The 16,990-nt window shown below is 40.6% G+C and overlaps 1 protein-coding gene across 2 annotated transcripts in view; it reads left to right on the top strand.

Moving 5' to 3' along the window:
* The window catches only part of tbc1d22a (TBC1 domain family, member 22a), a 169,345-nt gene that overhangs the window by 92,043 nt on the left and 60,312 nt on the right, over nucleotides 1-16,990 (top strand). For both annotated transcript variants that reach the window (XM_059325631.1, XM_059325630.1), the window contains exon 11: nucleotides 14,729-14,804. In XM_059325631.1, coding sequence (XP_059181614.1) covers nucleotides 14,729-14,804 — 76 coding nt within the window. The remainder of the gene's footprint in view (nucleotides 1-14,728; nucleotides 14,805-16,990) is intronic.

Raw genomic sequence — 16,990 nt, 5'->3', positions numbered from 1 at the left:
CTGGCACAGTAAAAGAAGCATCTGCCAAGTCTCCCCAGGCGGGTCAATGACCCTAATCTAAAGTAACACTTAAGAGAATGACCACAGCAGTTAGTCTTTAAATGTATTGATTAGGCAATATGCTTATTGTTGTATGGAAGTTGCTGTTTTAAGGGTAAAAAACACACCCAGTATCCCTAACCCTAACCCTAACCTCTATACATCACCGAGCCCTACACTAAAGGTATTTAATAGTTAGGAGCATGTGCTGTGCATAAAATGATATCATCCATAAATAAGTATCAATTGGTAGGCTATTCATTTAGGAAATTAATAGACGCCGTGCCTTGTTGCCCCTGAGAGAGCAAGACAGAGAGAATCTTGAGAGCGGAGGAAGTAAGAGAGAAGAACAGAGTGTGTGTCTTTGTGTACGCTTTTGTATGTGCAGGGATGTTGTTTGTCCCCATGCTTGTGTTTGTTTGTGACCTTGGCTCCAAACTAATTACGTGCAATGCACCAGGGAAGCCCATGTTTCCCCCCTAATGCTTTCTAAACAATCTGACGGAGGCTGAGTGCCTCAGCGCCGTAATTAGTTGGTGATCCTTGCTCTGACCTCGTCTCAAACCCTCTCACATCCACTATACACTATTACACTTAACTGAGGGCCTGAAGGTGGGGGCCAGGGGTGAGAGCGAGAGAGAGAGAGTCTGCCCATGCAATTACATTTGCTTACTGCCTTTTAAGCACCTTATATATCCAGTGTCTTCTTTCTGGTGGTGTCCACTTGATTCGCACCAATTTGTGTGAAATATTTAAAGGACCTTAATTGCATAACAATGCAAAACAAACTCATGAATGAGAAATCACGGTTGGGAAATCTTGTGAAGAAAAATGCATTTCCTCTCATCTATCCACAAACCACAGCTGGTGTGGTTTTCCTGCAACTTTATTTAATTACCTGGTGGAAATACTTTTGAAAGTTTTCTGTATTTTTAATACAGTAAATTGGCCATTAGCTCTTGTTTTAGTGTTTCACTGCCATGCCTCGCACCCACCTAAATGTGAACAGGCTATTTTGGCTGTCAATTCACTTAAGCAGCTTCTCTAATGAGCTGCTGCTTTAATTCCCTCCTCCAAAGGAGCAGGCTGGGGTAAGAGGTACGTAGGTTAGAGCAATCAGACGATCCCAGGCAAAGTCAGGACGACCTGTCTTGTGTTTGAGGATGTTTTATTTTGTGTTCATATCCACACTTCAAAAGCACTAAAACGTTGGGTTGCTACATCTTTGGATGCCCCACTAATGGCTTGCGGACTGGAGAGCAACATTTGTGTGTGTGTATTATTGATGAAATTAAAGCTGTTGTCTAGGCTGACTTCCAAGACTACACACCCACACACCAGAACAACATGTTGCACACTTCCCCCCACTGCTTAGCAGACAGTGATTGACAGTTTCAAGGCTAAATAAGTGAAGACAGCCATTCTTCTCTCCTGGCATGACCTTTAAGGCACTGTTAAATGGACAAGCATTGGTGTGTATGTGTGTGTGTGCGATTACAACAGCATCAACAAGATAGCAGCACACAGCCCTCCATAGCCCCATTTACACATCAAACAGGCTGCACATGGTGGCCACATCGAGACCTGACATGATCAAAAACACATAGCTGAACTGTCTGAGCCACTGGACTGGAAATGGGGACATTAATCATGTTCAAAAGGACCGCTATTTATTATTGTGTATGTTTATCCAGCCATGTCAAGCATTAACCCTTTGAAGGCTTTGAAGGCTTTTCATTCTGCTTGTATATACCACTTGAAAAATGTTTATCATGCCACGTTGGTCCTGTTATTTTCAGCACGACCTCATCTGATAGTTATTATTTTATTTTGACTTACTGGCTCAACATTCAAAACACCCAAAAAGCACAACCCATCCCCATATAATCTGAGTTTTTTTTTTACTTCCAAAAACACAATCATGCTCAATGAAGAATTTTAAATGTTGCAAATGTGAACACAGGTTGCAAATATAACATGTGAGAGGTAAAATGAGGATAACATATAGTTCTATATTTCTATTATAAATATATTTGACCTCTTCTACAGTTTAACTTGGCCTATCATCATCAAACAAAAATAGCATGGAGAATCAAGCCAGTACTTTGGTGGGAAGTTGACGGCAGGGCACGCCGTTTAAAAAAAAAAAAAACATTATCTCAAAATGTTTTTTTTTGTTATGTAATTAATATTAGTTTATCTGCATATTGAGAAAAAGAGGAGAACATGAAGAAATATGTATCTGCTGTATCAGTCTGTCTACTTCAAATGACTGAAATTTTCCCTTTTTTAGTTTTGCTGGGCTGCTGCTGGTGCTGGTTCGCAGTTGGTTCAACTTGCAAACCATCTCAGAGCCTGTGTGCTTTTCCACAAGCTCGAGAGCCACGTAATTATGTCACTGTAAACATCTGTATACGTCCCAAGCATAATAACCACAACAGTAGACTACATCATCTCTTTACAAATGTTGCTCCTGGCTTTGTGAGCCGACATTGGCATCCAAACACGACATGTACAACACATTTGTGCTGCTGTATCTATGTTTTCTATTTGATCTATTAAACCTGCTTATGTGGAATTGGTTTCCCACAAAACTTTGATATTTAAAAAAAACAACCGCATAGTATTTAGTAAAAAGATGATTGAAAATGTCAAAAATCAAAAACTGGATTGATAAAATAAATCACTGTGAGATTTGAAAAAAAAAAAAAAGGTACAGCTCTGGGGTCTGTGGGTGGTTGATGAGGATAAAAGTACTTTTAGTCATATTCTAAACCAATACATAAATAATTTTCTAAGAATTAGAGCGAATTTGGAATGACAGCTAAATATATTCCAAATGAACAAAAAATAAAGAGTAGTTCAACAGTACGTCTACCCATTTGAGGGTAGATGTACTGTTAAGTTGACCCCGATGTTACCCCAGTCTCTCCAGCCAATTAGTTTTGTGCTGTGCTAAATTGGGTAGCGCCTCTGGCTAACTTGGCTAATTTAACTTGTTAAAATAATTCCATATCTGCCGTTCCACTGAATTTAAATGAAAGAGTCATATTATGTTGTTGATTTAAACATGTCCTGTTAATCCCAAACCATAATATATTACTAACCCTCTGCAATCAAAACAGTCTGGCAAAGCCTCAGTAATTGAATCTTTGTCACATTTTACACATATAGACAGCTGGAAGTGCCCACAACTGCTGCTCTCAGTGTGAAGCAGCGATGTGCTGTCAGTGCGCTTGTGTCTTACCAGCCATGCCCAGAGAGGGAAATGAAGTCAAAAAGTTTAAAAAGTCCATTATTCCGCCAGCACACCCCTGAGGGCTCTCAGTTTTAAAGCCAGCAGATGAAAACCTGCCTTTTATGTTAATTCTGCAGATATGCCTTTTACAGCAGGGGCTTTTAAATGTATTTTTCCAGTCCAGGACCTTACTTTGAGAAATGTAATTTCGCCGTTGGATCTGAACTTATTGTATTTCAACAGCAGCCTTGACAAATGGGGGTCCGACAGGAAAATGTCTCTGACCCTTTTTTGGTTCGAATGTACCGGTTTGTGAGATGATGCAAACTTTTTAGGAAATGTTATTAATTATCAGACACACAGATGTATCTGGGGTTGGGTCGACGAATGGTGCCACTGTGTCCAACATTGTGCCACTGAAGGTGGACTCTAGGTCTGTCACTATTTCTCAAAATCAACTTTCCAAAGTAACACATTGTTGAATTGTCTACCAATTTAAATCAATTTGGCAGACATTGTTCAAACCCATTGTAGCTGTTACATTTCAGTGTCATTATTCTTTAAGGAGGTTATGCTTTTACTTGAAAAAAAAAACTACTGCCCTCATTTCCATGAAATTCATTGGAAGGGTGTAGTGTGGGTCAAGGATGAATCCATTACATGTTGTTGTTGATCTGAGTCACGGCATGAATACATTAAGTATTTTTCACTTTCGTTAAATTGTGAGATAGAGCACAGCCTTGGTGGAGTGCCCTAAAGGTTATGTTTTTGGTTTTCTTTGTCTGTTTGTCAGCAGGATTATGGAAAAACTACTGGTTTTATTTTCATGCAAATTGGTAGAAGGGTGTAGCATGGGGCCAAGAAGGAGCCCATTAAATTTTGGAGTGGATCTGAGTCACAAGCGGACTGCGAATTCTTCAGTTGGGTTAACATTGAAAGATAGGCCAAGGTGGAGCTCTCGTGTGGCCTTGTCGTATTCAGTCTGTTTTGGGCAGGAAAGTTTTAATGGATGACCTAGCAAGAATCATTTTTAACAAGTTTTCAATAGTTTAGTAACTTAAGATGCCCCACAGACTGAAAAGACCAGCTATTTGGAGAAACTTTATCACAGTAAACCCTCTGCAGTTAAGTCACCACCATGACAAATAAACAGCATTTAATTAATGTAAAACACACAAAGAATCAATGGTCAACAGCTCCCTCTCCTGCAGCTCCAAGTCTGAGCTGCTTCCAGCCCCTCCCTTTGGAGCACGAGCCAATCGGAGTGTGCCTGTTCATTGTCAAGGTAACCATCTGTTTCCACGGTGCAAGCAAGAGATGGGGTCTCCCTTGAATGGGAACAGGGGTCCGAGGACCGACATCTAGCAGACGGTAGCCAGACCAAACCAGACACCATGTCCTGTTCTGGTTTCCCCAAGGGTTCCCTACTGTCACCTTGGGCTGTCACTCAATCCACCACCCACACACACATACACACACACAGGAGGAGTGATCTGCCAGCTGGTGTGTTTGTGTGAGATGCTTGACAGCTTGTTTGTACATGTGTTTGTATTGTCTGTCTTCCAAGCCTTATTGGTGTGCATATAAATGTAGCCACTTTTCAATAACAGCGTAGACCTTAACACCTCAACCTGCCTCTATTTCTTACAGGACTCCTCAGTCATACATACTTTCCACCTCTAAATCTCTTTCTTTTACAGATCATGTTAGCTAAGCTAGTTTACATGCAGGTCAGTGGAGATGGAGGCAGTAACAGCTGTTGGGGGGAAGAGGTTAGAATAAAGGCTGAGGCTGGAAAATCAGGCACAGGAAGGATGGAAGGAGACATTTATGTAATAAGAATGGCATAAGGAAAAGAGTGTGCGGCCTTATGCTGGATGGAAACATTGTTAACGGACAGAAAAGTGCTTGTGATCACGTTAGGGGTCATGCAAGGCAAGGCAGGTTTCTTTATATACCACAATTCATACACCAAGGCAGCCTCAAAGTGCTGGTTAACTCTCTGCAGCAGTTACTTGCTTGTGATATAACAAAAAAGCTTTTACATTTGCTGTTCTAAGTAATCGGTATTGCTTTGCTCTTGGGTAAACAGGCCCACTTGACAAAATACTTTAAATTAGGCAATTTAAAGGTGTGGAAGATGTGAAAGATGTTCCCTTGTATTTAAAATGATGTCTGGCTCAGTGTTCTCATCAGACACAGGCTTGGGTAACAGTTTACATTCACATTAGCCGGGTTACAGTTGGCTTTCTGCTCTGACCTGATTTCTTAAATGTCACATATGCGAGAGCACGGTTTCCGTAATTGGGGTAGGGAATTGGAGAAACCCACTGACCGGCTTTTTCGCAACTGTCCCTCACCTCCTCACCTACTAAAAATGAAGGCATCTAGCTCCTCCATTATATCTGTCAAATACTGAAAAAAAAACCATAAATACACTGTACAGTCACGGAGAGGGAAGGAAATAAAAATGTACATGGATTATATGACCGCCATGTCCCCGCCATCCATTACACAACTTTCAGCACAGTGGGTAAGTGATTTGTTTGGACTGGCTGTTATGAACTGAAAAGTGTAATAATTCAATAATTTAACTGGCTGTGATGTCAGTAGGTTACACTCCCAATACCAAAAAAACTATTTTATTTGTATACCCTGTTAGGAATTTATAAATTAGCAAAACATTTTTTTTCATTTAAGATACACAGTTTTAACTGGTTCTAGATGTTAGCATCTGTACAAACAGTCTAGAGCTGGTTATTGGCAGAAAAATTATGGGTTGCAACCAAAACAGTCTGGGCAAGCAGTTAGTAGCAGCTTTTGGTACTTGAGTTGTAGCCATGCTAGTGGTGTGTGCTGATAGCAATTTGAGTCGGATAGTTTGGTCCAGACTGTGATCTCTCAACAACTTCTGGATGAATTTCCATGTATTTCCATGAAGTCAATGCATTCACCATGTTTCATTCTGACTTTGACAATCTTTTGAACTGTCTTTTAGCACCACCATGACTTATTCATTTTATTTTGGATTCCTTTTAGTTATAACTGCAGTAACAACTATTCTTCCTGGTGCCAACACAAAAACAAGGCATTGATATATGTCAAATTTAAGCAGATTTTTTGTGAGAGAAGCTCATTTTGGACATTTTGACTTTTTAAGGTACAACTTTTGATCCAGAAGCTCTGGGAAACACATTTTTATGCAGGAAACATGTAAAAGTGGGTTCGATTGAAACACCACGGTGATTTCTTTGCTTTTCTTTAGTAGTTTGTGTGTAACTCGGAGTGTGTCAAATTTAAGGTTATTTTGGTGAGAGAAGCTCATTTTAGACTATTGTTTAATTTCTACCTCTGTTTTAAAAAGTAAGCGCACCTTCTACAACTGCAATGTAACTGTTCCTGTAACTGTGAGTTTATCATAAGTGTGACAGCCAACAATTCTGCCTCTTTAACCTGCTTAATTGCCTCTTGCAAAGAGATGCACAGCTCTTGATGTGTCCATAGAGAATGCCTGGAGCCAAATAACAGACGCCTCGTTCTTTGAATTGTTCAACCTTTGCCTGTTTTTCAGAGGCCCATTCAGAACTCAACTCTTCTTGAAGCATTGTGTTAAGTTCCTTTTATTTGTATATCCTGAGTGTCTTCTACCGGTACATAGATTGTTTTATCATCAGCGTACATAGACATGCATGCATTTCTTTCAATACACATGGGAGATCAGGAGCTTGTTCTTTTTGTGTCAACTGCTGGAAAGAATTCCATTACATTGAGTACACCCATACATGTCCCCTTCAGAATGAATTATAATCTCTTTGGTAATCCCATCAAATTGTCTTTTGCTCTACAATAGGGTCAAACTTTTAATTTGTGCGAAACTTCGGTTTATTACCAAACACCTGCCCAATTCATGGCTTATGATTTAACCTTAGTTGTACTGTTTGTTAAGGTTTATTTAGCACATGCTAGCATATTAACACGCTAACCCTAGGTTGCTAAATATGCTAATAGATAACTTCTGATCTTATCCTAATGATCAGCGTTAAGCTCAAAACACTGTACTGCCAGAGTTCAGCCTCCCAGAGCTGCTCTCGAGGCTGTGGACTTTTACTCTCTTTGATACGTTTTGGTCAGAACCAAACAAAGAACTCTGGTTCGATACCCAGCCCTATGTACCAGAGATCATCATGCACTAGATGTAACTTTATCCCTCTGCAGTTTCTCCAACCTGTGAACTACCTACCTTCTTGTTCTGCCAATACAGATTAAAGTTTACTGCCCTAAAACTAGGCCATAGACGTTCACACAAACACACACGAAAGCAACAGAATGAAATCTGGCCAACCCTCCTGTAGCTCTGAACAACTGTAATTCTCTACACCTTTGTCTACACCTTATCACAACCTGTCATCTCTCTCATACAATCACTTTAGGCTTCTCTCTCCGTCTCTCTCTCTCTCTCTCTCTCTCTTGCACACACACACACACACACACACACACATACCAGAGAATGGCAGATCATTGCCCTGTCCTTCAGTTTATTGTCTGCCCTTTATCTTGACCTGTCATCTCTCTCTCTCTCTTTCTCTCTCTCTCTCTCTCTGCTGTCCTTATGTCTCTTTCTCTCTCCAACACGTAGACATACCCTCGTGGCGCGTTGTTGTGTTGGTTCTGTCCAACTTGCTGATAGACATCCGGTGACACAATAGGAGGCAATCTTAGTCCAGCGTGGAGCTATTGTTGTCTCTAATAGAACGGACTGAGAGGTGAAGAGGAGCTATTGATTCAGCTGACTGAGAGAGACGAGGGGGAGAGAGCGAGCGAGTGAACAAAGAAGGAGAGAACGAGAGGCTGTTGACACCTGGCCGAGAAACATTCACACACTGATTTTATGTTTGTTTCCTGCGTGTGTGTGTTCCGAAACGGGGCAGAACCACTTACTTGCTGGGTCAGATGTAGTGGATGGACAGATGGCGGGAGAAGAGGAGAATGTATGAATAATGAAGGAGTGAGAGTTGATTTCCTCCTGTTGCCTCAGCTGATCAAAGATCCAACATATTGGATTTGACAAAGAGGGGAAGTGAGTGAGGACGAGCATAAAAAGGGAGAAAATAGAAAACGGAACAAAAAGAATAAAGGAGCCAAGGGAGCGATAGGTGGAGATAGGTGGAGGGATTGTAATGGGGATGAGGAGAGGAGGTGAGGGAATAGCAGAAGCAGTTAAGATGGCAATGTATAAGACGTATATGAATGCAGAAGAAGACACAGAAAATGAGAATTAAAAGATATTACTATTACAGATCTAACTAAACAACAATCAGTCACAGAATAAAATGCAGTACAGCATGGAACAAAATGAAACACCAGGGAACAAAACAAAGCAGAGGACACATAATAGCATGTTCAAAACACTTAGTCAAGTCTAGCCTCATTAGCACCACCAAAGTGATGAAAATAAACAAGGAAATGGAGAGCAGAAGGTGGGAGAGGAGAAGAGCTAGAGATTGATAAAGGAAGAAATGAGAGGAGGGTGGAACATCGAGGGATTCAAATGACTAAAGTAGAGAGAAACAGAGAAAGGTTCAAAGGGAAATGGAAAGACAGAAAAGGGGGAAGAAGTAGGAGGTAATCGAGGGGGGAAAATTGTTAGTGAGGCAAAGGAAGTCAGAACGAGAAGGAGGAGGAATAGAGATTCATACATGTGTGAGGAATGAAAGTAAGCAACTGAAAGCACTAAGAAAGCAGTCTTGAAAACCTCCCGACCCTCAAATCCATTACTGTCTTTTCTTTCCATCTGGTTCTGATTAAGTGGAGAAAGTAATGTCTAGATCCTTTCCCTTTTCTTAAAAAAAGAGCGGAAAAACATAGTAGCACAATTGAATAATGTTCAAAATAAAAGTGTATCTCATGTTAGTTGAGTTGACGGATACTATGGGAAGACATAGCATGAACCAGAGTATCAGTCATTTGTGGCAGATTAGCAATGCTAATTCATTTAGCTTGCACTTTTGATGGTAAACTTATAGGACTCATATATGAACAGTCTTAACCTATGGATGGATGTACAGATGGATGGACGATAGATAGATAGATGGATGTACAGATGGATGGACGGAAGATAGATTGATGGACTGATAGAGGGACAGACAGATAGATGGACGGACAGATAAAACAGACACCTATTTTCCAGTAGATGAGAAGGCGAGAGTTTGCTCAACTGTGTTTGTTGACTGTTCGTTCTACCTGGTCCATTTTCAGTTGTTTCCATTCAATTCAAACATGCTGGTGATTTTACCAGAAAAGATCAAATCTATAACTCCTGTGTGGCAGGAAATGTTTCACTGGAAAGATGCAACAACAGACAGGATGAGAATATGAAAGCAAAAAGAACAAACAGTCTGTATTGAATCACGGTGCACTAAAAATGATGACTCATATCAGTAACAACAACAAACTTTGTGCTCCCATACAAGCAATCATTTTACAAGTTGAGGGACGAGATTGTGACAAATGTAAAGATAGATGTAGGAATGGGGATGAGCAAAAAAATGTGATCAGGACAGCCAGACAGAGAGATATGAAATGAAGAGTGCGAGACATAGTTAGAGAAGAAAAAGTGGGAGAATAAGTGAGAATAAGACTGATTGAAAAGCAATAAAGAGACTGGCAGCGAAAAAAGAAGAAACACAAGGTGAGCAATTATTAAGAGGTATGGAGGCCATTTGAATAGAACGTATAGAACTAGAAAATGGATCAAGAAGATTTTGAGACTGACAGCCTAGAGAGAGACAGAGAGAGGGAGAGAGAGAGAGAGAGAGACAGAGGGAGACGGAGAGAGAGAGACAGAGGGAGACGGAGAGAGAGAGGGAGACAGAGAGAGAGAGAGAGAGCGAGCGAGAGAGAGAGAGAGCGCGAGAGAGGGAGACAGAGACACAGAGAGACAGACAGAGACACAGAGAGACAGAGAGAGGGAGACAGAGACACAGAGAGACAGAGAGAGGGACACAGAGACACACAGAGAGAGAGAGAGAGAGTTGATTAATGCCAGCAGCTTCAATAATGCAAATGTAATTACTCGTACTGGTCCTCACACTTGCTTAGCACCTAACCACATTAACACCGGGGTGATAGAAGAACAGACGAGAAGGAAGACGCGGAGAAGCTCAGGATAGAAAATGGAGATTGTGTACAAATATAGTATCAACAAATAACAGAAGGAGAACAAGAAGGATGATGAGAAGTGGAGTAGGAATGTGTGAAAGTTTTCAAGCCATGGGGGATCTGATCTAAAGGAGCTGCTTGGGGTTACTGCTGTACTGTTTTGATTTTGGACGAAGATGCTTTTATATTAAAGCCCAACCTGATTTGTGAGGCCAATTATATAGCCCGTAGTCATTATTTTTAGATTTATTCTCTGTAGTTTGTTTGGCATCAACATTTGGAGAGAGACAGAGAGCCAGCAGCAGAAAGTCATCGGAGAAGTTTGATCAGGTTTCAGCGCCTTCAGGGGACACGCCCCCAGCATTTCAGAGCAGATAATATTGCTCATTTTTTCACTATTTTAAAACCAAACTTTTTTTTTCTCTAATTCAATTTTGGCTGGGTGTTTAATAACACTTTATCTGTCGTGTAGAAGTCAGATCACATATTTTTGCTTTACATGGACTTTAAATACCAAGTTGTTAGTGCTTTCTGGTGTTTCACATCTGAAAATCAAAACCAAGATTTGCATTTATGTTACATTAGCCTCTTTAATACAAAGATTCCGTAATAATGGTACCAGAAAGGTCTGCCGTTACAACAACTCTAAACGCTTTTTTGAACCAAACCAAAAATGGCGGTGTGTATTTTTTGAGATAGCCTGCTGTCAATCTGGGAATTAAGTAAGCCAAACTGGAACCTACTCAGTTCATTTAAGACCCATTGAGTGCATCCACCATCACTCAATCTCTCTGTTGACCACTTACTCGCTACACACACTACTGAAATTTTCCTTAACACCTGTCTGGCCTGCCGGAACTTCCTGTAATCGGTCTGAAAGTCCAAACCATCCAAAAATGTTTTAACACCACAAACAAACTGAATTTGAACTGTGACCACCTCTTTTTGTCTGACCAATGTTTGGCTGTTTGGTTCGTCATGGTCCGTGGGATCCTTTACGCCTGTAATTTTGGTTTGGATCAAACAAAACAGTTGTAAAAAGTCCCTAATTCAACTCAAACATAGTTTAGAATTGCTATTCTTGAACATATTGTTAGTGATGGGCCAAAATTTATATTGATACCGGTATCAGCAACAAGCTGACATCAGCTGATGTTTCACCCTGGCCTTAGTGGATGAACACTTTTCAACAATATACTTATGGAAAGCATAAAAAGTTGTGCCAGTTCTCTTTTTAAATTTAAGCAGTATTGTTGAAATACAAACCAATTAATTGTGAGATAAAAGTGAAGCAGGAAGAAAAGGCAATGGCACAAGGAGAGGCTAGGGAGGGATAAAAGAGTGAGATGCTATAGATGGAGGAATTAAAAAAATAGCAGGAGAGACTGCGGTTTCTACCCTGCCAGCCACTGATGGACTCAGGAGGACACACACGCCTTGGTTCTGCTGAGCCTGAAGGACAACTGGAGCTGTTTATTGCTAAATGACTTCTCTTCCCCTTCTCTCTCTCTCTCTCTCTCTCTCTCTCTCTCTCTCTCTCTCACACACACTGTCTCTCTCTCTCTCTCTCTCTCTCTCTCTCTCTCTCTCTCTCTCCCTCTCTGTCTTTCATTCTCTCCCCTCTCTTTTTCCTTCTCATTTTCTCTCTCCATCTCTCTCCCTCTCTCCATCTGTTGGATAGTTTGCCACATCAGCTGTTCTCCAGCTACACTGAAATGACCCCTCAAGGAAACCTAATCTGTGTGTGTGTGTGTGTGTGTGTACATGCACAGACAAAATGCTTATGTGCTGTTCTCACATGTATTGTATTCTGCAAGTTCAACTGACCGACACTGCCCACTCTTGTGATCATATTTAGATTCAATTATCTTCATATCCGGGGAAAAAATCCTCCATATCTGTATTAAGTCATGTTCAATATTGAAATGTTACCAAATCTCTCAGCTTACAAGATGAAGTGTCCTCAGACTGGAGTGGGCTCTTCCTGTCCGAGGGCTAGTGGCTGCAGATACCAGTCAGATTGACCCCCAAGTGTTTTTTCTTTGGCCTGTCTCCAAGAAGTAGAGTGCTGCAGCTTGACTACAGGCTAGCATATGTTGGTTAAGCTACACTTTGTAAGCTAATGGCTTTGAGAGCCTGCAGTCACCTTGCTACCTACGCTCTGTCAGAGCTGAATGACCAAAAATGAATAAAAAAGAAGAACCAGAATGGCACTAAGAGAGCACAAACCTCTGCTAAGGCCAAGGAAAGGCAACCTGCAGCTCCAGAGCCACAAGTGGCTCTTCAGGCCATCTGCAGTGGCTCCCTGTGGCTGTGACTAAAAGAAAAAATGCTACCAAATGAAACAATTAGTTCTCTGGTGATCATTGGTGCAGGCAGATAGTAATTTGTAATCTTCAACTGTTAAAGGGTGTACCTTATGAATAGGGAATTAAAAAAAAAAACACGTTTTAATGTCCAGGCAACCTAAACGTCTACATTTTGCCAACTTCAAGTCTAGTTTTGAATTTCTCTAGCAAGGCTGGCTGTTGATATTTCTTCGGCCCCATTTGCACTTGGGTGCTCACTTCATTCTGAAAAAAACATATTAATAAATACTCATTAAAACCCATGAGTAATGTTGGTAGGCTAATTTAGACTTCATTCAATATATGAAGTTTGCGGCTCCATTCTTACATTTTCTTAATTTTTTTTGCCAACAATGGCTCTTTTGTTAGTTAAGGTTGCTGTCCCCTGGCCAAGGCCAATGGCACAATCACATGCTCCTTGGATGGTCCCATTTCCTAAGTTGGGAAGTCATTCTTTCATCTTCAGTGTTCATGAGCTTTAAGTCATGTAAACAACATGGACACTACAAAGAATACGTGATTATTTTAATGGATAGAGCATTTAAAAACAGAATGCTAATAGTTGCTTCTGGCATTTTCCCCGTTATTCCGACAACACAAGAATGCCAGAAATTTTTTCGTGAAAGTGAAAAACATGAATGTGTATCCACCCTTTGATTCGGATTACTCCAAAACTTAGTGGGTGCTTCCTTGCCTCATGCTTCACCCTTCCACCAAGTTGAATGAAAATCAGGCCTGTAGTCTTACCCTAGTCCTGCTGACAAACAAATAAACTGAGCCGAAACAATGACCTCCTTGGCAGGTAAAAACCTTCTAAAACTCTGTTTGCTGTTCTGTCTTATCAAATGCTATTTGCTTTGAAAAAACATCAAAACAGATTAAAAAAACTAGATAGTAATTGTGTGGAACACATTAGATACCAGAAATGCATTAAAACAATATTATAAGTGGCATAATGTTAATAAAAAACTGATATGCTATCTTGAATTGTGGCACCACTTTTTTGGCACACAATGTAGCACATAAATGACCATTTTGGAAAATTACAGGCCTGGTGTCCACCTTCCTACATTTGGCCTCACATGCAGCTTTATAAACCTCGCTGCTACTATCTGGTTTTAACAAGCTTTGCTAACTAGCAGGCATTATGCAGTCCAGATGAGGCACACTGACAACTTGAAGCAGACAACAGTGAAATTAAGGCTTTTAGTTCTTTGTAATATTGTATTATTCCACCACCTCACACCAAAATCTGAGGCCTGAACCCATTCACGGCTCACTTGTTTTGTTCTTCCAGCCACATCCACAGTCAAGGCCACAGCCGCACTTGTTTTGTCATGCCAGTGTTCGTTAGACGGCCTATTTTCTCTATTTGCTGTTTTTAAAAATGCCTCGGGCTTTGTGTGAGGTGTGAAATGGGCCCTGGCAAACACTTCAAATCTTTAATGGCTACTGCACTTTTCTGAAAATGAATCCTCAAAGTGAGAATGTGAAATCTCAAACCTGTGTGTCCTGTGATACACCGGCTCTCGGGCCAAATGGCTGCAAAACGTCACTGTGAAACTAATCATGTTAGCTTCCTAAACCAGGGATCAATTTCACAGCTTGTCTGAGAAATTACAGAGAAATATGACAAATATTCCTGTAATACATATATCTGCTTGATCTCCTTAGCTTCTGTTTTTATTGCAGTTTTTGTTATGTGGTCATTTCAGGTACACAGGAGCATTATCCACTGACTAATGTGACCTTCCTACTTTTTGCTGTTGCTTGTTATGATTCATCCATAGCGTTTGAAGCCTATTTCAAACCTGCATTCATTCACTTTAGCAAAGTGGTTGAAGTAAAACTATTACATATTGCAGACCAATTCTTTAAGGTTTTTCCACCTCTGTAGTTGGAGCCTGAGTCCATATTGACTCTGTTTGACTTTTCTTCTCCCCAGGACAACTATACATTTGCCCAGCCAGGCATCCAGAGGAAAGTCAAGGCCCTGGAGGAGCTGGTCAGCAGGATTGATGGTGAGTCATCTGCCTTGCCTCCATCCATCCATCCTTCCACCCATCCATAAAGTACTTTCTGCTCACAGCTTGGCCATGTTGACTTGATTTCCATTTACCTCGTCTTTACTTTCCAGTTGATGCTCTTCTCCTCAGTTCTTTTCTCTGTTTATCAGCCATCTTTTTCTTTCTCTTCTGTCTTCTCCCTTACACACCAACCACTCACATTTTTGCATTTTTTTAAGTCTAACTTGTGCCTTCACCATGTATACAATAATAGATGATTCTTCTTCACTGTATGAAAAAATGAAGCAAAAATATGCTGCATTCGCTCTTATAATTGTACTTATGGAGTAATTTGGAGCTAGATTTTGTGTACTATTGATCTGGCAGTGAATCAGTGGCATTGAGTTCCTGCCCAACCAATCACAAGTCAATCCCAGCTGTCATCATGATGTTACACCACCATTTTCTAGCATCAAATAACTAACAAAAGAAAATTTTAAAATGAACACTTTAACATATATCAGCATGATAAGAACTACCTCCAATGACAGAAACCATCTCTTTGAAACGTATAATAATTTTACCGTCCCATGCACCAATATGGAGGGGGCGGGGCTTATGACCTATACTCGGCTTGCTGAGAGGAGGAACAGGGCAGTGATGTCTTGTCTTGTGTTTTAAAGTTCTGAGAGATTTTTCCTCTGCCAGGCAACAGTGATAAAAAAGCCATGCCACTTAGAATTAAACATTTACATTTTATTTAAATAAAAAAACAAGTGGTATTTTTTTTTCTAATTACCATTTTCCTAACACCTAAACTTTCTTTGATAGTTTGTATTCATGTGTTTAACAGATACACACCAGGAAGTAACATTTGTTTTCACGCCTTGACTCTGCCACGGTTTGTAATTGCATGACACTGCGATCGCTGATTGTCATTCCACCCGTCTGTCAGGGGAAATGTGAACGTGTCGGTGATTATTAGCGCAAAACAATGGCCTGCTGAGGGCTGGAAGTTAATGTATGCACACTGAGTGTACTCAGACACGCTCCTTAGTGTTAATTAGAGTTGCTGCTTGTTCTTCTTCTGTTTCCTCTGTATCTTTTTTAATGTTGTCAAACCCAGAAGTGTGGGAAAAAACGGTTTTCTATCCAAATTTACAGTTGAGACTCGTGTGCCGTGCATATCGGCCCACTATGCAGTGTGCAAAACAAGGTCTTATCAAAGAAAGCCTTTTGTACAATGGTCATGTTCTTGGCTAACCTTGGTGCTGTCCGACCATCCTGTCACCCGCTCTGTCAGCCAGAGGGAGGGGAGGACTCACCCGCTGCATCCAAATGGATGGAGAGAGAGCTTGTGTGTGTGTGTGCGGGAGTGTGAATGTCAGGGAAAGTTAGTGCGCATACGCAGGCCTGTCTGTTTGCATGTGTGATCGTGGCAGAACAAACTTGCCGATAGAGAGGGCAAGTGTGTGCGTTCATGCATGTGTGTGAAAAAGAAACCAATATACTCTAAAGTGTGTACGTCAAAGTGTATATATGTGTGTGTGGGTGTGTGGGTGGGTCTTTTCTGTGTTTACCCAAAAATAAATGGACAAAATAAAGAAGCAAAGTCGTCCCAAGCTCCGCCACACCCCAGCAAAACATAAAAAATGACTTGACATTTTTACTGTATCTTATTCCATAAGTGCCCTGTCATCATAGTTGGGGCAGAGCCATTTTATACCTCGCTAGCTTGACATTACCACCTCTAATGAGATCACAGATAGCTTTTATCTTGTGTTACAGGATTGTTTTTCGCCCCGCTGTCGACATAGCATCTGTTTTGGGAACAATGGCCTCTCATCTCTTCCAAAATTACCTATCAGCGCTTATCAGATGCAGGGTTATCCAGAGTGTTGTGTAGTTGGATAAAGGTTCAGGGCCTGTCTCTCCACAACAGGCAGATGTTTCAGCAAGTGGTGCAGATTTATAAATATTACCATTTCACTACTCATCGAAATCCCATGTTGGAGAATCAGATTTTATGCAAATTTTTATTGTTTTTTTATTCTTTTTCTCCTTGTGTTAATTCTTTTTCTATGTTTCTTTTGAGATTTACAATACATCACATTACCAGAACTAATGGTACTTAATCTTGCAGCTCATTTATTTTAGATTTGTTGGACAGAATTTAGTGCAAAATGAGCAAATCTAATATT

This window comes from Centropristis striata, chromosome 22 (genome assembly GCF_030273125.1).
Source record: "Centropristis striata isolate RG_2023a ecotype Rhode Island chromosome 22, C.striata_1.0, whole genome shotgun sequence".
Lineage (NCBI taxonomy): Eukaryota > Metazoa > Chordata > Actinopteri > Perciformes > Serranidae > Centropristis > Centropristis striata.
The sequence above is the reverse complement of the archived record's forward strand: the minus strand, read 5'-3'. Positions and strand labels throughout refer to the sequence as shown.